This window comes from Hemibagrus wyckioides, linkage group LG22, assembly GCF_019097595.1.
Source record: "Hemibagrus wyckioides isolate EC202008001 linkage group LG22, SWU_Hwy_1.0, whole genome shotgun sequence".
NCBI lineage: Eukaryota > Metazoa > Chordata > Actinopteri > Siluriformes > Bagridae > Hemibagrus > Hemibagrus wyckioides.
Window position 1 is genome coordinate 14,800,038 of NC_080731.1, and position 22,253 is coordinate 14,822,290.

Consider the following 22,253-nt stretch of genomic DNA (forward strand, 5'->3'; position numbering starts at 1 on the left):
CAACAGAAAAATCTACAGGAAATGTACATGGAAAGAGGACCATCACTAGTTACAAACAGGCTGGAAACTAAATGGTAGAGGGGAGTTTGTAGAGTTCGATTCACAGGAATCATTCCAGCATTCCTCATGGTGTGGTTCGCTGGGGAGCAGCATCAGCACAGGAGACATCAAGAACCTCAATTAACTGATCAAGAAATCCAGAAAGCCAATTCAATCACAGGATTAACCCTGAACTCATTGGAAACAATTACAGTAAAGAGGATGGCAGCAAAATCTGGAGGTCATCATGAAGTTCTTCCAGTCTATCTAAAAAGATGGTATCAGTATTTATTGTATAAGTAGGTGCTGAGGTAAGTGAATTAGGGATAAATCTATAAAGAAGACTCATTAGGTTGTGTTTGGTAAAACGTTTAATAATCATTTTTTAATTGTGAAATGATTAATAAACATATTTAATTATTTTGTTTTGATGCTGTTATTGGACAATATGAAAGTACCACAATAAAGTTGCATATTTTACTATAACAGCACATCCCAGCATGTGTTATACTTCTATACAGTGGTAACAGCTGTATTTATCTAAGAATGCCACTTTATTGTTCTGTTGTTAACGGTATATAGGTACAATTAATGTTGTGGAACCTCAGCAAAACAAGTTAATTCCTGCTCTCACTTGCATAATAGCAGCTATATGAACAGTTGTTAACACACTGACCTCTCTCTAGTGAATTCAGTAAGACAATGTAGCTTGTCATGTTTCTCAGAAAGCGTGACTTCTTCTCCGCTGACGACTTTAGCATTTCGGAAAATTAAGCAGTGTTTAATCTAACAGTGTTACAGTGTTAGAAAATGCAGACACCAAAAATTCTTTGCAAAAATGCTGTATAAATGTCTCTTTGAAATAAACTTTATCATACCAGCTAACACTTTTTACACCTTTTGATGTCAACACCTTCAGATCAGTGGGATATAATCTCCAATGTAAAATGTAATGCTTAGTATTTTTCCTGGAATTATAAAGCACTGTTTGTTCCCAGTAAGTCAACAATACTACTACAACACCTAGACTACATTGTTTTTTCAATATATTTTGTAAATGCATTGTGCAATTTCATCAATATGTTTGATTGTGTTGTTTTTTCCCCCAAATAAAAGGCAACCTCCTTTTTTTGTACTATTTAGTGAATACACTATAGTTTTGGACATAGGGTGTCTAGCATATGAACAACAATTAAAAACTTAATCTTTTCTAAAACATTCAAAATCAAAGAAAAAAATCCAGACATATTTTCTACTATTAATTTATCTTTTCTAACTATCATGACTGAATAATATCTTTTAAGATAAATAACTGAATATAAGCTGGGATTTATGAGGTTATTTTGTCATGGGACAAAAGGTAGCTCGAGTATAAAGAGAAACACCTGGTGACCTGAAAATATTTTTTTATGCTGTCACATATATCCTTTCAATTTGAGCTCTACTGTTACCACTGTCTCTTTAGCTGTGAAAAATAATGAAAGGCGTGTGTTGTAGGTTGGTTTCCTGAACTAAAGGCTTTTGTATACTACAAATGGCAGCTTTTGCTCTTTGTAATTCTTTAGAATTACAGTTACAGCTGAATCCCACAAATGCACTTCTGCAAATAACTGACGCTTTACATATATTTGTATATATTCATTAGCCTTATTATTAAAGTATTAATAATAGTAATATTGCATGTGCACCACCACTTTTATCTAAGATTTGTCTAAAGTAGAATATATGAACATGTTGTTTAAGAAATTGTCCAATAAATCGTTTTTTTTTCACAAGTTTTCATAATCAACTTCTTGGAGCAGGACTAGTTTTGGGATAGTTCTTTGGATTACAAATATAGTTTAAACAAGAACAAAAAGCTTGAAAGCACTGAGCCATAATGCAGCCCACAATCCAAAAGAATGTAACACAATACATGGTTTCAGTCTCAGGCTCCACAAGGCCGCAATTGTTAATGCCATGTATCATATTCTCCTTTCTAATGAACCTTCCTCTACATGCAGCCTGTCTAGCGCCCAGCTGGATGGGTAATTAATGAATATTTTTGAACTGCTTCATCAATAAGTAAAACCAGGTGGCCAGGGTTTCGTTCAATAAATGATAATAAAGATTACATGTCTGAGATCTTGTTGTCATTGTCTCTGAGTGGTGACAGGTCATGGCAGGGAGCAATAGTTGGGGCAGGGTGATATAGGCAGAAGAACTGGCTGTTATATGAGCTTGTGGCTTCCTGCCCTCCCTGGGAGAAGTGTGGACAAAGAGGAGAGTGCCATATGTTGGAATGGGCAGCAGAAAAAGAGAAATTATTAATGGTATTACTAATCAGGAGCCACCTTCTGGTATAAAATGGTGCTGCAGATGAAAATTTGTTTAAAACAGGTTAGTTATGCTGAGCTGGGTAGGACTTCAATAAATAAGAATGTGAAAAATTCAAATGCAAGTGGTCAAGAACTGAGACACTCTTTAGGCCATTTCCAATAAATCATATACATATACATAACTATGTATTTATAATATAAAAACAGCTGAAGTATTAAAGTAATATTTTGTTTTTCATTCATGTTCAGGAAAAATGAATAAATATTCTGTTCACTCTCAAAAAATAAAGGTAGCAGCTGTACTTTTCCTTGTTGTAAAGGTGGTACCATCAAGAGTACTGTATATCTTTTGTACCTTTGTTAAGTACACTATATGGACAAACGTATGTGAACCAAAATATATGGATGTACAGGGACGAAAGAACAAAGTGAGCTCCATGAAGACATGATGTGCCAGGAAGGTTGGAGTGGAAAAAATCAAGTGTGCTGCACAAAGCCCTGACCTAAACCTCACTGAACACCTTCAGACATGAACTGGAATGTTGACTGCACCCCAGACCTCCTCATCCAACATCAATGCCTGATCTCACTAATGCTCTTGTGTTTGAATGTGCTATGCTCCAACATCTACTGGAAAGTCTCGCCTGCAGAATAGAGCTTATTATAGCAAAGTTGAAACCAATTTTAAAATGGGATGTTCAACAAGCACATATGCGTGTAATGATGAGGTGTCCAAATACTTTTGGCCACATTTTTTACTTGTAATTTAATGTAATAGAGTATACCTTCCATAAAAATACATAAGTAGACCTTAAGGAACACTGATGTACGTTTAAGACTGTATTATGAAATCAGATTGAAGGAACATTGTATTCACCTTCCAGGGAACAAGATGCTAAAGGTACAAATGATATACCCAAATCAGTGACAAGGGCAGACACTTTGCTGTTGTAGTTAAAATAGCAAATAATAAACTAATTAACTTCAAATTAAGCTGTATTTATTAATTATGGACCTCAGTAATGATAAAGCCACTTTTTACTCTCAGCAAATTATTAGTGTCAGCAAATTATAGCTGTCTAAATTGCCTCTTTGGCCATGAATCAACATTGCAGTGCTGTAAATGCATTCATGCAGTATATTTATGCATTTATAGCACTGCAGTGTTGGAAAAAAAATTATTTATATTTCATATAAAATAACAGAGCATTTTGTAGTGACAGATTGCGCTCTTCTTGGAGCTCACTTTGTTCTTACCATCTGGGAAAAGGTACAGAGCCATCAAGCCAAACAGACTAGAGAACAGTTTTTTTGGGTTTTTTTTTTTTACAAAAGCAGTAGCTGCCACTACCCCCTTACCCCTCAGCAGATCAACCACCCCTCTCTACATCTACAACTGTTCAAGGACTAAGGACAACTTTAACCTGTCCTTTGCTACTACTCCTTACCCCTACAAATGTTAAAGACGAAGGATCTACCCTTGGCTACTACTGTCTTAGACAATTTAGACTCATGGCCAAGGCTCATTGATTGATTGACAGAATACACAGTGCATCACAGTTTGTTGCATAGCTGCATAGCCACAGACCAGTCAGGGTGCCCATGCTGACCCCTGTGCACCACTGAAAGCACCAACAAAGGGCATGTGAGCATCAGAGCTGGACCACGGAGCAATGGAAGAAGCTGGCCTGGTCAGATGAATCATGTGGACGGCCGGGTGTGTGTGCATCACTTACCTGAGGAATACACGGCACCAGGATGCACTTATGGGAAGAAGGCAAGCCGGCGGAGGCAGTGTCATGCTTTGGGTAATGTTCTGCTGGGAAACCTTGGGTCCTGCCATCCATGTGGATGTTACTTTGACACGTACCACCTACCTAAGCAATGTTGCAGACCATATACACCCTTTCATGGAAACAGTATTCCCTGATGGCTGTGACATCTTTCAGCAGGATAAGGCACCGTGCCACAAAGCAAATATGGTTCAGGAATGGTTTGATGAACACAACAATGATTTTGAGGTGTTGACTTGGCCTCCAAATTCCCCAGATCTCAATCCATTTGAGCAACTGTGGGATGTGCTGAACAAACAAGTGGAGGCCCAACCTCGCAACTTACAGGACTTAAAGGATCTTTCTGCAAAAGTGGAAAAAAAAACACAATATTAGACAGGTGGTCATAATGTTTTGGCTGATCGGTGTATACAGCTTAATAATACATTCAGATAACCAACACTTCTGTGCAATTATGTATATCTTTTTACGATTTAGTCTATTTATTCTTAATCCTCTTTTTAACTTCTAACTTAAATGTCTTCATTGTTTTATATTTATATGCCCTTGTTGCTGTCTGAGAGTTTTTCTTGTATTGTATACAATGACAATAAAGTACCCTGTCTTACCTTACCTTACCGTTACACTATCTAATATCTCCTAATCGTATCATATCATATCATATCATATCATATCATATCATATCATATCATATCATATCATATATCGATTCACCACATCATTAGAGATAAATCATGCCTCGTTAATCACGTGCCCCTCAAATAATGAATGAATTTTATTCATTAATAGAAACTTCAAAGCACTTTTGCACGTCGCTCTGGATAATGGCGTCTGGCAAATGCCATAAATGTAAATGTAAATGCGAATATAAAATAATTGATCACGGTCTCGAACACCTCTAAACTACCTAGACGTTAATAGCGATGTTGATGAGGAAATGGCTCCACCATGTGGTCAAATATAGTATTACTGCTGCTATTTTATTACGACATTACAGCACAACGCTGTTGAAGTCTTGAGTCTGATTGGTCAGGAGGCGTTGACATGGCAGATGCTACACACAATCTAAAGACTAATACTAAACAGATTAATAATGTTATTTACAAAACTAACTGTACAGTGAAACAAAAGCACACAAGTAGTTCTATAATCATAAAATTACTATTGACCACTAACATTTCAGACACAGTATAGCCAGACCTTTTGTTTATTTTTGCTTTGTCAAAAAAAAAAGTTCCTAAAGAAAAGCTGGTTTTGTGTGTGTGTGTGTGTGTGTGTGTGAGGCTGGACATATGAAATTATTCATAGCTATTAAATGATTTTTTTTTTAATTGTAATGAATCATTGGAAATTGCTGTAGTATCGGAGGAGTAAAAGACTTTAAAGGAAAGCTGTTAAAGAAAAACACTGAACTTCAGCATGGTGACTATAGTTCTGTTTATATAGGGGGATATTACATCAGTATGTGTTTGATTATTTTCCCATGTCAGCATGCTCTGTCATGTTTTATTCCTTATTTAAAGTGTGGAAATTCTGATATACATACATCAATCAGGCATAACATTATAAGCAGTAAGAGGTGAAGTGAGTAACACTGAGTATCTCCTCATCATGGTACCTGTTAGTGGGTGGGATATATTAGGCAGCAAGTGAGCAAGTTTGTCCTCAAAGTTGATGTGTTAGAAGCAGAAAAAATGGCCAAGCATAAGGATTTGTGCGAATTTGACAAGGGCCAAATTGTGATGGCTAGACGACTGGATCAGAGCATCTCCAAAACTGCAGCTCTTGTGGGGTGTTCCCGGTCTGCAGTGGTCAGTATCTATCAAAAGTGGTCCAAGGAAGGAACAGCAGTGAACTGGCGACAGGGTCATGGTTGGCCAAGGCTCATTGATGCAACGGGGAGTGAATGCTGGCTTGTGTGATCAGATTCAATAGACGAGCTACTGTTACTTAAATTGCTGAAGAAGTTAATGCAGGTTCTAATATAAAGGTGTCAGAATACACAGTGCATGACGGGTCAGGGCTGTTTTGGCAGCAAAAGGGGAACCAACACAATATTAGGCAGGTGGTCAGAAAGTTATGCCTGGTCGGTGTATTTCCCCAGTCAAAATCTGCTTCTTTGGAAAACTGTGAAGATTGTGAGGGCCAGAATATTCTTTAATTTCCTATAGTTTAACCACGTAAATGTGTCTTTTTTAAAGTAAAAGATTTTGGCAAGAGATTGTTAAATGTCAGTTATTCACAAGGTTCGAAATTGTTGCTGTTGTCTAAAACAGTAAGTGAGTTAACACTGTATAACTGTATAAACTCGTAAAAAAACCCAGTGATCTGGTTACACAGGACGTCTGACTCGAGCTGCTTTGAAAGCAAATAACTTGCACGTCTCCCTGTGGCAGAAACGGTCATGCCATCAATCATGTCCATTAAAAGATTTTTGTGAGCATGATTGACTATGAGGCCATTATAACAGCAAAACACTGTGGTGGGTGTAACAATTTTATAGATGATATGTTGAAGCTTCTTTGACAGTGAAAATCTGGGTTTGTCAGTGTCTAAGCTATTTGCACCCAAAAAAGGGTGGAGCTGCATGTGAAATATAAGAGGGTTTTTTTTTGTGAACCAAGAATATCTGTGAGTGAAATGCCTCCAGGCAAACACAAGCCTGTCTTTAACTTTACACTTAGTGGTATATACCACATTTAGGTGGGCACTTTGTTCAACCTGAACTGAAGTAACGAAATAAAACTGGATGACCTTATTAGGCTACTTTGTTAGGAAGTATCCCATTTGGGTCAGTTTGCCATGAACACCTTAAAAATATTTTATTGTTATGATCCAAGCTGAAAGTTTTAAACTACTAAAATAACTAGATTGCTTACTAGTCCCTGTCTTCAGCGTTTAGCAGGTTGTCTAGGACATGGGGTGTAGCAGCTAGGACATGTGTCTTGTTACAGATTTAGACAAAAGGCTTTAAAGAGTTTTAGTGGTAATGTGGATTATGCAACAGGCTTGAGCGCGCTCTCGTTGCTCCAGCTGTGGATATGTGCGCGTGGCCGGAGGGGGCGTGCATCCAGACTCACGGCCATTTTTGCAAACTCAGCTACTAATGTAAACTACCGCGCAATACTATCATCACAGAGCTTTGCAGACCAAATTTTAAAAAAATAAAAAATAAAATAAAAAACAAGTTTCTTCGCCGTTTCTTCATCTATTCAGCACATTTAGGGTGAGTGTTTTTTTTTTTGTTTTTTGTTTTTACCTCTGTCTGCGTCACGCTTACCGAGCGCGTGCATTTAAGCCTGTGATTGTTTTACTTCTGAGCAGGACAGAGTGTTGTGGCGCGAGGACGTGCCGAGAAATGTTCATGCTCTGGACCTGAGTTTATTATGCTCTTCGCTCACCTGGTCTGTTTTTGTCTATAGAGTCCTTTTAAATAATGCATCCAATAATGTTGTTTTGTCTTGTTTTTAATTACATCAAATGAACACCAGGTGCGCGAGGAAACACTTTACCCAGACATTTAAATAGCAGGAAACAATAAACCTCCTTATGCATATTACATTATTGTAGAGAATTGCACTAATAGCACTGGTAATGGCTTGCTCTGAGTTGGATTGGTGTGTTTGTTTTGGAGACAGAAAAGTGTGTGCGACTCTAAATGACAAACTGAGGATTTGTAACACTAGAAATCAGGCCCAAAACAAATCAAACTGCAAACTAAGTTGCAGTGATAAACATGTTGTGTTTATGCTTGGTCGATTATTTTCTTATATTTTGTTCAAGTTACAAGAAGAAATTGCTTACACCCCTGCAATAACCACACACACACACACACACAGACACACACCCCCTTTGCTTGAGTTTAGTGAACATGGCTGTTGCCTTAACTGTGTCTTTATTAACCCTTAAACCTTTTATCACAAATATGTAAAATATTAATCTTATTTTTTTTAGATGCAAGTCACTTGTTTGCATGCTTTTCTAAGTTTGTAAAAAGTTCTCTCTCAGTAACTCTCTCTCTCTCTTTCTTCTTCAATTTTATGGCTGGCTGAATAACAATGTTACCGCCCTCTTTTGTGTGTAAACAGATTACTTAACATAACTCTGTTATGAAACATACAATTAATTGAGTGAATACTACTTGGGAATATGTCTAGGAATTAAAGACGGTGCAGATGCTCTATGTTTTCCTTAACATGTGTTCATTTAAACAATCTGTAAATGCAGTAGATTGTAAATAAAAATAAAAAATACTACTTATATAACTAACAGTGCCCCATTGCTTTTGCACACTGAAGTTGCTCACAGAATAAGCTTTGTGTCTGATTTAGTGCAAGAAATATAAGTTGTGAGCATGTTAGGGCTAAAACAACTCCAGATTATTTGCTGCTTGACTTGGTCCATGTGAAGTTGACATTACCTTGGGGGATAGGCTTTGTGTTGAAATCTGAAACGTACATTGTGTCCTTTTTTACACACACTTAAATGGGGGAGAATCACAGCTGCTCCAGAATATTAGAAATAAAGCTACATTATGCAAAGTGCTTCTGCTGAAGAGCTCTTTAAGAGCAAGGCTTTCGTGAACTATCTTTGCATGTTTGCTGGTGAGAGTTGAGCTCTGTGCGAAAGTGCGTCAGTGCAGGAGAGAGCTTTATTGAGTTGCACGGCTGTGCAGGTTTGGAGGGAGATTATGGAAGCTGGTTTTCAGTGAATCTACACATTCTCACACATGGGCTTGCTTTTCTGCTTCAGTGGTAATAACCCTTGACAGGGGAGCCATTGACTGCATACACACACTCAAACTTGTACTACAGAGGAACACACCCCCTTCTAGTCTGTAGCTTTAATGTGGTCTTTCTTTATTGCAGATGAGTGAAAATGGTTCTAGCTTTATAGAGAATTATCTTTGAAATCAGAGTTGTTCTGTCCAGGTGTTCACCCTGTCATATAAGACACAGACATACAACAAATCTCATTAGCACTGACTTGCCAAACCAGTGGGGTTCGGGGCTACCAGCAGGAGCCAAAATCTTTGTTATTTTTGTTTAAGTGTATATTTTTGTTGTGCATAAAACTGATCCCATTTCTATATTTATATTTATATCTGTGTACTTTCTGTGTTTCCTATAGCATAGTCCTTATAGAGCATATGTCTGAGGACAAACACTGCACAGAGTGTGTCTTTGAGTGGCAGAGTAATAAGGTTTTCAGTGCTATAGACCAAACAGTGGTCGTGGTGAAGTGTCCTGTGGATTTTATAAGTGACTCTCAGATAGTGGCCTCAAAGAAAATGGGTCTGTTGTTTGGGCATGTTACAGTATTTTTTATAGTGAAATAAGTGCTGAGGGCTGTACATGTCAGGGAGTGAGTAAATAGTGACAGATTTATACACCTTTAGTTTGACAAGAATGCACATATAACATTAAATGTAAATAGGCTGTTAGTTTTTTTTTTTGGTTTTTTTTTAAATGCTGACTATTGCAAATTTTGTAAAACTTCCATTTGTGTTGATCTATCTGTTCATGAAGGCTGGTATAAATGTGCTAGCAGAGCTAAGGGCCTCTGGTCTTTCTGAGATAAAAAAAAATGTGTTTAAAAAAAAAGTTTTATTTTGGGGTTCATTAGACATTTTGTAGAACATATTTATATTTATCTAAAAATAACTTAAAACATTTTTTGCATTGCCTCCAGCATTAATGTCCTGTTTTTGCCCATCAGTCCAATATCCAGAGCTAATAATATTTCTGCTGTGCTACAGCTCTGTTTTTTGGATCAGTTTGCAGTTTGTGGCTCAGTTTAGTAGCTCGCATCTACAGAACATTGCTGCCAACAACACAAAATACAACACAAAAATGTTTGGTTTGTTTCCTGCAACTGATAGAATCAAAATCCAATCACTGTTTCTTATTCACCTAATTCAGATGCACCTCCTTCAAATTGTATGATCCAGTTGGCTTGGTCCACACCTGATCATTCAGATCTCACAGGCCTCTATTCAAAATGACTAGACACTGCATTTAAGCAACTTCAAAATCAACCTGGAGCTCAAATTTGAAGAATGTTTAAATTACACATCCTTAACAGAAAAAGCTGGATGGATGGATATGGAAACGAATATGGAGTGATTATTATGCAGTTGCATGTGTTGTGGATTTAGACACTAGTCATGTTTCATAATACAGTACTATAAAACCTACCAATGTGCTAGAGGCATTTGTGGGTGTATTCTCATTCCAGTGAGAATTTGTACTGCAGTATTGGACTGAACGCTGTATAATGATCAGAGAGGAACCGGTTTTGGTTTGCTAACTGAAAGACTCTAAAGCTTCGATAATGGTTCTGTGAGTGTGACACATTTACTTCCTAGCTTTGGTTTTTCCTTGACGCTTTTGTTTGCTCTTTATATTGGGAAAGTATCCTGTTAGTAAACCACATATTACGATATTTAAGCATCCAAGATTAAATGTAAGTGATTTTACACTTACCAACTTAAAGCAATTTACTTCAGCACTTCAGTGATCTGACTAGTGATGTTTCCTCCTCAGGATGGAGTTCCCTGTGGATATATTGGCCAATGTGGATCCTGGATCCCTGGAGCAGTCAGCAAAAAGCTACATGTCTAAACTTCTCTTCAAAAATTTAGAAGTACATGAGTACCTCAACATACCTGGATCTAAGAATGTAAGAGCAGCCGGCTGTTTCTTAAATGTCTTGAATGTCGTCATTTTAACTTTAAGTTCACGTTTGATAAGTGTTTCTTGGAAATAGATAAAGCTATTGATAATGAATTATACATCAGGAAAAAAATTATAACCAGCCTTACTAAGTTAGGCTTAACTAAACTTAAGTTAACTAAACATCATTAGTTCACATCTTCAGGTAAAGTGGCAAATATATATTAAAGTGATATTTATCCGATTAAAGTGATGATATTTATAAGTATAATGTAGTTGAATATATTAATGTAGTTCTAATCTTAATGATTATAAATTATTATTATTTTTTTGTTATGCTGTAGATAGAGATTGGCCTCTGTAATGTGAGTTTTGTCCCTCTCTATGGAGTTGACGTTAAACAAAAGATCCTTGCACTATTTTCACCTGACGAACCTCTTAAAGGTAACATGGTCCCGAAATATGGATATTTAAATTGAATGATTTTTGATAACACTAACCATGCACTGTCTTCATGCTGTCAGCGGTCGGACTCTACCTGTTGGATCAGTGGTGGTCAGCTGAAGATATTCTTAAAACAGCAGACTCCTCACGAACAGGACTGATTAAGGTTCTTGCCATTTATTGTCACTTCGGTATCATCTGCAACCCAAATGCTCAATTATGAAAGAATGAGGGGAATTTTGAAAGAATTTTTGTCTTTTTTACATCAGGTAAGAACTCCTGGAGAGAGGATAGTTCTGTATGTCCTTAACAGAATCATATACAGAATGAAAGAGGTGGTCAGGGACGATGTGCTCTTTCCTTGCCATGGAGAAGATGAAATTGCCAAAATCCTCTGGAAAAATGGCGAGGCCATTGGCTTTTATTCAGTCAAAGCTGAAGGTATGCTCTATCTGTTTGCCTAAATTGTAAACTTTTAGTGTAGGTAAACGTTAAAGGTTAAAGTATTTGAATAAACAAAAAAAAACAAACAAAAATATATCATAAAACAGCTGAGTTAAATGATCAGACAGATCTTAGACTTGTTTAGGCCTGTTCTAATACTGTAATGAGCATCTCTCTGTCAGAGGGGCTTTCACACTGGTAGTTTCGTCTGAAACAGATCACAGTTCTTAAAGCTGTCATGTGGACCTGGAAGCACACCACAGTGTGTGAGGTCTGTGCCTCAGTTCCTGTGAATGTAAATGCAACTCATGCTCGGTTCTGCAGTTTAGTAAGTAAAGTAACCTGTGTGTATGTTTTAGTCCATGATGACATCATTAGTTTCCACAACACACTGGTAGAGGTGAGATGTGCATAAGGCACCAAAACAATATTTAAAAAAATATGATGAGCCGCACTGAATTCTCTATATGTGTCAGTGATAATATTAGATGAACACAAATGCACCGGGGTTCGATAGAATCAACTGAGTTTGAAGCCAGCAGGACGGAGGCAGGAACAATCACAATAATCACACCTCAGCAAACATGCCTAGTGTGAAAACCACCTGAGATTCCCGACCTCTTACGATCAGGAAGAATGACGCAAAACGGCCCAAATCAGAGTTGTTCACTCCTACTTGTGTGATTCTTCCAAATTAAAGATGTCCTTTCCTAAACTTGAGGAAATGTTTAAGTGTGATTGTATAGTTTTGTTAAAAGCTGTGTGGGAGAGAGAAACAGTCCAATGATGGTCAAGAACCGAGCGTTTAATGTCAACAGGCAACAGATTGTTTACCAATTACCAAAGTTAACAATTATTCCTACTTTATCCAGCATATTATATGAACTCAAGATCAGCACTAATGTATTTACAAAGCATCCACAAAATTATCTTCCCATTTTTTATTTGTTCTCAATAATAGGGAGCTTGTGCCCAAAATTCTTGACCCACCGTTATCAGATTCCTGTCATGGATACCATATTCATTCGGAAAGATCACCGTGGACATGGACATGGTCTCCATATGCTGGAGGACTTTATTGTCAGCTACAGACAAGAAATTATGGGTTTGTCATGTCCACTCTCACCAGCCATGTACAAAGGTATTGCTACAGTACAACCATTTCATCCTGAAGCTTGTCAGTGACTTTTTATTATTTTTCATTCATGTGCCCTTCTGAATTTCTTGTTATAGTTTGTAAAAAGTACCTGAGTCTTCATCCAGGTGACACAGAGCTGCTGTGGGAAATAGTGGATGTAGGAAGCCCTTTTCAGAGAACTCAAATAGCCAGAAAATTACAAGCAATGGACCTAAAAGGTAAAGAGGTGACTAAATCTTTAGTCATAAAATCTAGAAAACTGTTCGTTTTCTTTAATTCTGCAAATTCCTTGCAAGGAAATCAAGTCATGGGGAAACTGAATTTTGATACAGAAGACAGTGATATCCCAAAGGAAGTCCAGGAGACTATGGAGTTCACAGAGGTTGTAGTATGTAACTCATTAACTCTTAATATTTAAGAGTATTAACATGATGATTCTCATGATATTGTAGAATTTTACCAAAAAATAACTCTCTTTACCTGTACATTTTTAGGAGGAGGTTGTCCAGATTAAAATAACAAAAGGCAAGTATTTTAAGGAGCAATATTTCATGAAAGTTTTAGAATTTCTAATTAGCTAGTTGAATAAAAGAGAATTGAAAGAGCCTTTTTCTTTTTCACAATGTTCTCCGTTCATTTAACTTTAGAACCCATGTTGTAGAACAGCCACATATAGTCGAGGGTGAACAAAGTCAAAGTGAATAAGCCATAGAGGTTTTCAGTAGAGCTGAGTACAGTACAGGAAATGCACATATTATGGCTAATAAATTGAATGAAGGCATAATCAGAGATAATTTCACACCAGAGTTGGGTCACTGTGTTTTCTATTGTTAAGTATTACACTAAACTATTATATCAAAGGTGCTACCACTCACCACAGTGTTATATTTTGAAGAGATTTAGTTTATATTAATCAATAAATTGGTGATTATAGTTTTTTTTTGGCACAACCATGTTATTGACACAACTATGGTGATAAATAAATAAAACATATTTCAGTTAGTATATGTCTCCAGTTTTATGGGCAATATCTATGTTATTGTTAAAAGTATTTTTTTGTTTATCTTTAGCTCAGCAAAGTTTCAAGTTTCAAATAAAGATTAACCGTATCATTATGATGTGGTAACAAATCAAGTACTGTAAATTGAAAACATGCTCTTCAGCAGTCAATAATTTATTGATTTTATTTTGTTCCTCTTATTTGCACTCATTTGTATTGTCACTGTCATTATAGATGCACAGGACACACCAGTTACAACTCTTGGCAGGAGCAGCAATCTGAAGCGTAAAAAGCTTGGAGCAGACACAGGAGAAAAAACTGAGAAAATCATCAGGTAATTTTTCAAACTATTAACATGTACCATTCAAATTTATAAACTGAACTTTACCTAGTACAATAGCTGCTAGTTAGAAAGCTCAGTTTATTTTAACTGTGGATGTCTTAAAATATACGTCTGTTGCAGGGTGGAAGACATTGAGACTTATGTTCAGTGTGCAGTGTGCAAGGTGCAGAAGGATGGCAAAATGTCTTTGAATTTAAAAGACTCTCAACTCAAGGTATGGATAAATACCTGCAGCCTCAATTATATTAAATTAAATGTATTTAATTCTGTGAATTTAATTCTTTTTTGCACAATATCCACTAACTCAGCCAGATGTTTTGCACAACACACATTGTGCATACTGCAATTTAATTGCATATGTTAGAAAATTGACATTTATCACACAAATGCACCCCAAAAATGCCAAATGTGGTAAACAACATCGCTCTAAAATGGCCATGGCATGATGTTGATGTCAATGTTGTTGTCTTTACTTCTGCCATGTTTGAAAATGTATTTCATTGTTGTATCATTACTCAGCTAGCAATGTAGCTAAAAACCCTACTTTAGAGTAGAGAGAATTGTAACTTGCTTTAAGCTGCATAGTCTTAATGTTAATTAATGTTTCATATGTTTTAAAAATGTTTTGACATTTTCATTTATTTATTTATTTATTTTTTGCAGGACACAATGGAGACATTGACACATGATTCTGGCAACCCCATATCAGATATTACCCATCTTCACTGTGAAGTGCAAAACAAACTGAGCCTTCAAACTACCCATCAGTCTGAAACAAAAATGATGCCTGTTATGGAAATCCAAGGCCTAAAGAGCAGTGATCTCCAACCTTTAGAATGTCAGCAGGTGATAGAAGTGGAGATTGTTAAGATGTCATTAGAAACAGAAGAGGTAAAAGAAAAAGCTGGAGAGGTGAAAGAAAGTAAAGATGACATTGAAAAAGACATACTTTCACATGGGAGAGAAACCTTTGAAGGAATAGTAGAAGTACAAAAAGATCAAACAGATATGGCAGACACTATCAACAAAGAAGATATAGAAGATGAAGTAGAGATGGGGAAAAAATCAGTGGTCGAAAACATTGTTGATGACACAGAAGAGACAGAAGTAGAGAAGGAGGAAGCTGGAGCTCGGGAGGTGTTTTTCTTAGGAAAAGAGCAAAGTGAGCAAGACACAGTTGAAGAGACTGGCATGGTTCAGGATGGTTTGCATGAAAATGAACAGGAAACTGAATACAAAGAACCAGCTCCTGATAACGAAGAGGAGAAATTCAGTACTATGATTCAACAAGAGGAAAACTCAAACGTAGCTTACAGTTCAGGCTCAAAAAGGAAATATGGTGACAAATGTAGATCAAACTATGAAACTCCACCGAGGCGCTCTAGAAGACTCAATGATCAGGCTGTAGAAAATGAACTGACAGAAAGAGATCTCCAAAGTTCTTATAAGAAAACAATTTCTAAACAAGTGTACAGTAGACAATCCAAATCTTTAAAGCAGCCAGAGTTACTCAAACACGTAAAAGAACCTAAAGTAAAAGGATTAAAGCAAACAGAATCTCAGCTTGAAAAAGAACAGGTAGAAGAAACTCCTGAAAATGAGAATGTGGAAGTCTGTTGTGAAAATCCGATCGCAGCTCATAAGGAGAATGAAGAAGGAATAGTTATCGAGAAGGATTGTTTAGATCAACTAACAACTGATGATGAAACTTCCATGGGAGTGGACAACAAAATGGATGTTAATAATGCTGAAGCCTCTGAACCATCTAATGCAGAACACTTTGAAGAGCAAGAAGAAGAACCAGCTTCAGCAGAAGATGGCAGCAACACAAAATCAACTCTGAAATGGCAAACAGCAGACATCCCTCTTGTTGAATCCATAGATAAACAGCAAGTGGTAGAAATGTCAGACAATGAAATTGTGGTTGTGGTTGAGGACAAAAATAGAGATAGCAATTATGAAGAAAGAGAAGTAAGACTTGACAAGATTGAGGAAATCATTATATCAAAGGATAAAGACAAAGTTCCAGAGCCAGTTATTGCAGATGAAAACAAGATCGAGGAGGCTCAAGAAGAGGAACCTATGAAAGAACCTAACATGATTCAAAGTGCGGAACCAAAAATTATGAACATTGTGTCAAGTCTTGATTATGAAGTTGGCAAGACTTCCAAGGATGAGAAAAAAGCAGTTATTGATCATACTGAGGTGGTCAGAAATGCTGAAATAGAGGTTGAAGGAAAATTATTGGAACCATTTGCTGCAGATGCTGTTGAAAAGCAGGATGAGAAACCAGGCTCAGAAACAGGGCCAGCAGAGGAAGATAATAGCACAGTAGAAGGCAGAACTCAGAAACTGGAAAACGTTGCTGTTACGCTTATAGATTTTAACAATGTCCCTCTCAAACATGAAAGTAGACTCAAGCATCGAGCAGCAGAAAGTGAAATTACAGAAAGAGTTCTGAGGAGCTGTACAAAAGCTGGTAAAGCAAATTCTAAAACAAAAGCTGTAAAGCAACAAGTGACAATACAACTAGTAGATGATCCTAAAGTTGAGCATATGAAGAATGTTCTGGAGTCACTCACTGAAACTGCTGTGGAAGAGAATATTGAGTTAGTAAGCATCACCACTGAAACTGAACATGAGAAAGCGGTTGAATTAGAGGTTGAAGAAAAAACACTCGGACAGTGCGGTGCAGAACCTGTTGAAGAGTGTGAAGAGGAACCAGCCTCAGTAACAGGGCCAGAAAAGGATGATGACACAGAAGAAGCCACATCAAATTTGATACGGCAAAAGGTTGCTGTTGTGCTTATGGATTCCGCAATACATATGGATGCTGGTAATGATGTTAAGGGAACTTCACAGCTACAGGAGGAAGTAGATCTTGAACTTCATAAGCAAAGTACTGATACAGAATCTCAGGTTGATCACACCGAAAAAGAGCAAGCAGTGGAAACAGATGAAACGGTGGAGAGTGAGGAGAGTGATTTACTGAATGATGAAGACAGAGCTCCAAAGTCAGCCTTCAATGATGATGAAAACACAGAAGAGACAGATACTGTTCAAGAAATACCAGGTGAGAATCCAAAAAGTCTGCATCTCATTGAGTCAAGTGAAGATGTTGAATGTGAGCTATCAGATGTTCTGATTAAACTAGATGAAGAGGAAGAGAATGAGGCAAAGTCGGTAACCCCATTACGACGCTCTATCAGGCTCAAGGATCAGGCTGCAGGAAGTGAACTGACCAAAAGTGTTCTCAGGAGATCAGCAAGACTGACAAACAAAGCCACTCCACAACAAAGACACAAACAACAAATCAAAGCCATGATGCAGGAACCTAAACAAGATGAGTCTCAGAATAATGACATGAACATTATTTTAGGGTCTGAGTTTGCAGTAGGAGAGCACATGGAGCCAGAGACTGTTCCAAAAAATGAGATTTCAGTTGTACAGGGCACCTGTGAAGAAGGAGTAAGTTTGGAAAAGGAAAATATAGAAGCTGATGACTATGAGAACATTATGAGCATAAGGAAATCCCATGGAGATGATGTAGAGGAAAATATAAGGAGAGAAGATGTTGCAGAACAAGACAAGATGGCACCTGAAGATACAAAACATGGAGAAGCTGAACAAATCTGCACATCTGAATATGTGAAAGAAGGTGAAGATAAAATACAAGAAGATACTTTGACACTGCAAAAAGCTTCTGTTGTACTTGTGGATGTCATAAAAGATCTCCCCAATCTAACAGGTGAGTTTAGTTCTGCTTTTGCAGCTTCTCAGGAGGAAAGTAACAAATTTGAAATGAGTGAACAAGCAGTGAATATTCCTGAAGAGGTGACAGACGAATTACAGACTGAAGCTGTAGAGGTAGAGAACATGGAGACAGAGTCAGTAAATCCTAGTGAAGACGATCTCTCACATCTGAATCCCGCTGCACAGGACACCGCTGAGGATGAGAGAAGTGTAGTGATGAATATGATAGAGGACGAGGCAACTGATACCAGTAAGCTTATAGTAGAGAAGTACATTGATGAAAGTAAGGTGGAGGAAGAATCCAAAACAGAACAGTTTATTCTGCAAGATCCTGTTTTAACTGAAGAATCGGATCATGTGGAATGTTTAGAGACAGCTAAACTGGCCACAGATTTGGCACCAGAAGAGGACATGGAGAATGCAGCCAAGTCCACTTCCATGTTAAAACTACATCAAGTTCATGTGCATATGGATGATGAAAGGCAATCAAGTGAAATTGAGACAGATGAGAAGGAAACAACACAAAAGTCCCAGGAAAATAAATTGGTAACCAAGGATAATATTGCAAATGAAGAGAAGGTATTGACTGAGATGAATGTAACAGAAAATGTTACAGAAAGAATAGAAGAAGAAGAAGACGAAGAACAAGCAGCAGTAGTGGAACTGGGTTTCGATAACACACTCATTACAAATGATGAACAAGTTGGGGATAGTCTTGCAAAAGAAGATGTGAAAGATGATTTGAAAGAAATAGAAGACACTACCTTAAAAGTTAAATCTACTTCAACAGAACTGGATACAAATAAAACTCTGGTAGAGTGTCAAGAAAGTATAACACCTGCCCAAGGTGACAGTGTCCAGGAAAGTAGAAATTTCAAGCATAGGACTGTACCAGTGATGCATACACAAGAAAGAAAGTCTGGACATCTCCAAAATATATACAAAGGAACCAAAATAAATGAAAACACAGAAGAGGAGAGCTCAGATGAAGAAGTTGAAACTGTATTCACAAGACATCTAAGAGGAAGAACAGTAACAGTAACACCGAGAAGATCTAAACGTCTCACAGTCATACAAGCTGCAGAGATGGAGATGGAGCAACATGTGACTAATGTTTGTCATGAAATAGTAGCAGTGCAAGGCACTGAAGAGACCAGGACTGCTGTGGAAGAGACGTGCGAGACCAATTCAAAATACGACAGTGAGGAAATACCTTCTGTCTCTGAAGCAGAGAGGAAAGACCAGAACCAAGATAATGATCTACCTGGAAATGATGCAGAAAAGGTGGAGGGGGTGACTGATGGAAGAAAAGCTATGGTAGGAGAAACTGTTGATCATAAGGAGGTAGAAACAAAACGCAGGGAAATTCTAGTAGAAGTTGATCTACCAGATGAAAATCAGGAGAAAGAAGTAAGAAGTGCAAATTCCAAACAGGAAAGTGACCAACAGGATCATGCTCTGGAGGAAACGTTGCTTGAGAAAACATTTGAAAAAGAACTTAGTAAGAGAATGGAAGAACAATGCCTTGAAGAAGCAAAAGAGAGTGCTATAAACATTTGGATTACAGATCAGTCAGTAAGTCTTGATCAGTCAGAAGAAGGCAAAGGTGTTGAAAGAAGGGCCTTGAGAGAACGAACAATAACTATCAAACCCACTTCTGTAAGGAAATCTAAACGACTCACGGTCAACGGCAAACAGGATCACGGTCAAAATGATGGGCAAACAGTTGTGTGGGCAAATACTGAAGATTCTGCACCTGTAGAGGCAACAGTAATTGAGATGACTGATGTGCAGTCACATAAAGAAAATAAAACCACTGATCAAGGAAAAGGTCAAGAAATAAAGGACACCAATTCTATAGGTGGAGAAATCTCACAGGACAAAACTTATGGAGATGCTGAAAACAGCCAAGAAAACACAGAGACAGAAGATAAAACAGAGTTTCTATGTGTGTCAACAGAAGATACGCATAGTAAGATAGTGGCACAAGAAGAAGAAAAGGTTGAGGAGAACAGGAAAAAACATTCGGCAACAGAGGATATAATGGAGTCTGGAAACAATGCAGGCAAATCTGAGAAAGTAGCTGATAAACCCCAAGAAGTCGAAGACACTCAAGAGGAAAGTGAGAAGAATGTAGAGGAAATGCCTGAAGCCCAGATAACTCTAGATGAAACCTTCACCTTGGAGCTGGATGAAGAGATTGACAATAATGAGTGTAATCAAGTGGTTGAGGAGACCAAAGCTTCATTTCAGGAAAGTGAAAAAGAAATCACAGATACAGAACAAGAGTCTGGACTGAAATCAGCAACAGCTTCACCTGGACAAAGATCAGCTAGGAGAAGAAGGGGATTGCTACAAGATTTTCAGAGTGAAATGGAAGATAAGTCAAAGGCAGATGAGGTAAAAGACATGATTGGAGGAAAAGAGGAAAAGAAACCTCATCAAAAAAGAAAGCCTGTAGATGAGCTAACACCTCGTAGATCGAAACGGCTTGCAAGAGCAGAAATTGTGTAAGGGGAAAAAAACATCAGCATGGCCAATTACCGGCTCTAAAAAAATAAAATAAAATTGTTTTTTTTATGCAACTTAAAAGGTTTCTTTTTAATTAGAAAATTTAATATGCAGAGTGTAGTCTATATTTTAATACATTTTGTAGCTTTAACTTTTTTGTCATTTTGAACTGTATTCAATTCTTAACGTTCTATTTCCTCTGTTAATAAATGTTTAATTACTGTTACTTACAGACTTGTAATATATCTAAGTTTTTACTTTCTACATTACTCTCTATACAGTATAGCTCCATTTTTCATAATGTGTAAGTGGTTGCTTTGTATATTAGTGCTAATTGATAATATTCAGTTCCTACAGGGTAATATTTCTCTTTTCTGTATTGTGTACAAAAAGGTTTTTTTTTTTTTTGTCAAAATTGTTTTCTGAGTGCCTATATCAGCTCTTCTATAGTTCTAGTACAGTTATGGCCAAATCTGTATCTGTAATGTAAGTCTCATGATCTATTGAAACACAGTGATTAGAAATGCTCTCTCATCAGTTCACACTGTGAAATACACTGCAGGTAATTAGTGTAGACGTTCCACTAGCACCTCCTCAGAAACGTTGAGTCTGAACTTAGTTGTTAGTATACCAATTTAACAACTTTGAAACATTTTTTTTTATTATATGATATTTTATTTACTATTAGATATTTTTCTTTTGAATCTGAAAACATTGTATCTAGTTTCCTGCACCACTGAGCAGTATGTTTGTTGTCTATATGCATTTTAAAACATCTTTATTTTTCTTATTTTAAATAAAGTTTGGGAATTAAGGATGGTGAATTTTGGGTCATTTGTATTATATATTTTATATCGGATGTATGTTGATTTGAAAGAACCTTAATCAGTGTCCAAATCCCAGCACAATTTGGAGAGTAAACTGTTTTTACACGCAAACCAAACCAGACTAGTTTAGTCGAAATGTTTTCATGGCCTTAGGAGAAAATGGATAATACATATTCATAACCCATCCTTTGACTTCATAACTGCATAATCTCTTTCATATCCTGTGTTCAGCCATATTGCTTTGATTATCTTGGTCTAATGCGCTCTAGAATTATTGGCACCCTAAATAAAGATTAGAAAAATACAGCAGAAATTTAAGTGATTAATGAAAATGGAATTTTTTTATATTTAAAGTATTTTCTTTGCAAAAACATGTCACATTTAATGACACTATGAGGAATTCTAATGAGGTATTATTGCTTGAATTTGATAATTAATCAGTGGCCATCTATAATATTCTGTTTCACTGAACAGGGCAAACAGAGCAAGCTATTCATCAATATAGGGAAGATCTTAAATAAACAAATATGCTGCCTTTTGTGCTGCCTTAATCAATGACCTATTGAGCATGTTTTTCTCATATTAACTGAGGTTCCACTGTAACTCCTTCAGATGAACCCTAACCCTAGAACTTCTTGCTTTATGTTAATTTTTTAAAACTATTTCTCTGTCGATTTAGCCTAGAATTTGTCTATAGGTTCTGGTGGTACCTGCTTTAACCTGATCAGGGTTGAGGTGGATCAGGATATTATCCCAGGAACTGGGTGGAAGTCAGGAATACACCCTGAATGGAACAATAGTCCATCTCACACACACTGCTAGAGGACATCTGGTATAGCTAATAAACAAACCAGCATGCTTTTGAGACACTAGAGAACCCAGAGAAAACCCATGCAGACAATAGAACATGTACAGAAACTGTAAAGCAAACTCAGATTCGAACCAGGGACCATGAGACATCAATATCAT

General features: G+C 37.1%; 1 protein-coding gene across 2 annotated transcripts; it reads left to right on the top strand.

Moving 5' to 3' along the window:
• Positions 1 to 7,217: 7,217 nt before the first annotated feature.
• fam169aa (family with sequence similarity 169 member Aa) lies at positions 7,218 to 21,271 on the top strand. Of its 2 annotated transcripts, none has more exons than XM_058375500.1 (12): positions 7,218 to 7,376; positions 10,696 to 10,831; positions 11,169 to 11,268; positions 11,349 to 11,434; positions 11,538 to 11,709; positions 12,674 to 12,853; positions 12,946 to 13,068; positions 13,147 to 13,238; positions 13,345 to 13,375; positions 14,085 to 14,184; positions 14,314 to 14,407; positions 14,857 to 21,271. In XM_058375500.1, exons 2-12 carry the CDS (start codon positions 10,697 to 10,699, stop codon positions 20,458 to 20,460), a joined length of 6,717 nt encoding a protein of 2,238 aa, XP_058231483.1. In that variant the 5' UTR covers positions 7,218 to 7,376; position 10,696; the 3' UTR covers positions 20,461 to 21,271. The 2 variants fall into 2 exon arrangements, with proteins under 2 accessions (XP_058231483.1, XP_058231484.1); XM_058375501.1 differs by having other exon boundaries at positions 13,147 to 13,232.
• The last annotated feature ends 982 nt before the right edge of the window (positions 21,272 to 22,253 follow it).

Excerpts from the sequence above, each read along its gene's own strand:
- fam169aa (XM_058375500.1), top strand. The coding sequence starts at position 10,697 with ATGGAGTTCCCTGTGGATATATTGGCCAATGTGGATCCTGGATCCCTG. Across the intron at positions 11,710-12,673 it reads TTATTCAGTCAAAGCTGAAG|GGAGCTTGTGCCCAAAATTC; the intron begins GTATGCTCTATC and ends TCTCAATAATAG. Across the intron at positions 13,239-13,344 it reads TGGAGTTCACAGAGGTTGTA|GAGGAGGTTGTCCAGATTAA; the intron begins GTATGTAACTCA and ends GTACATTTTTAG.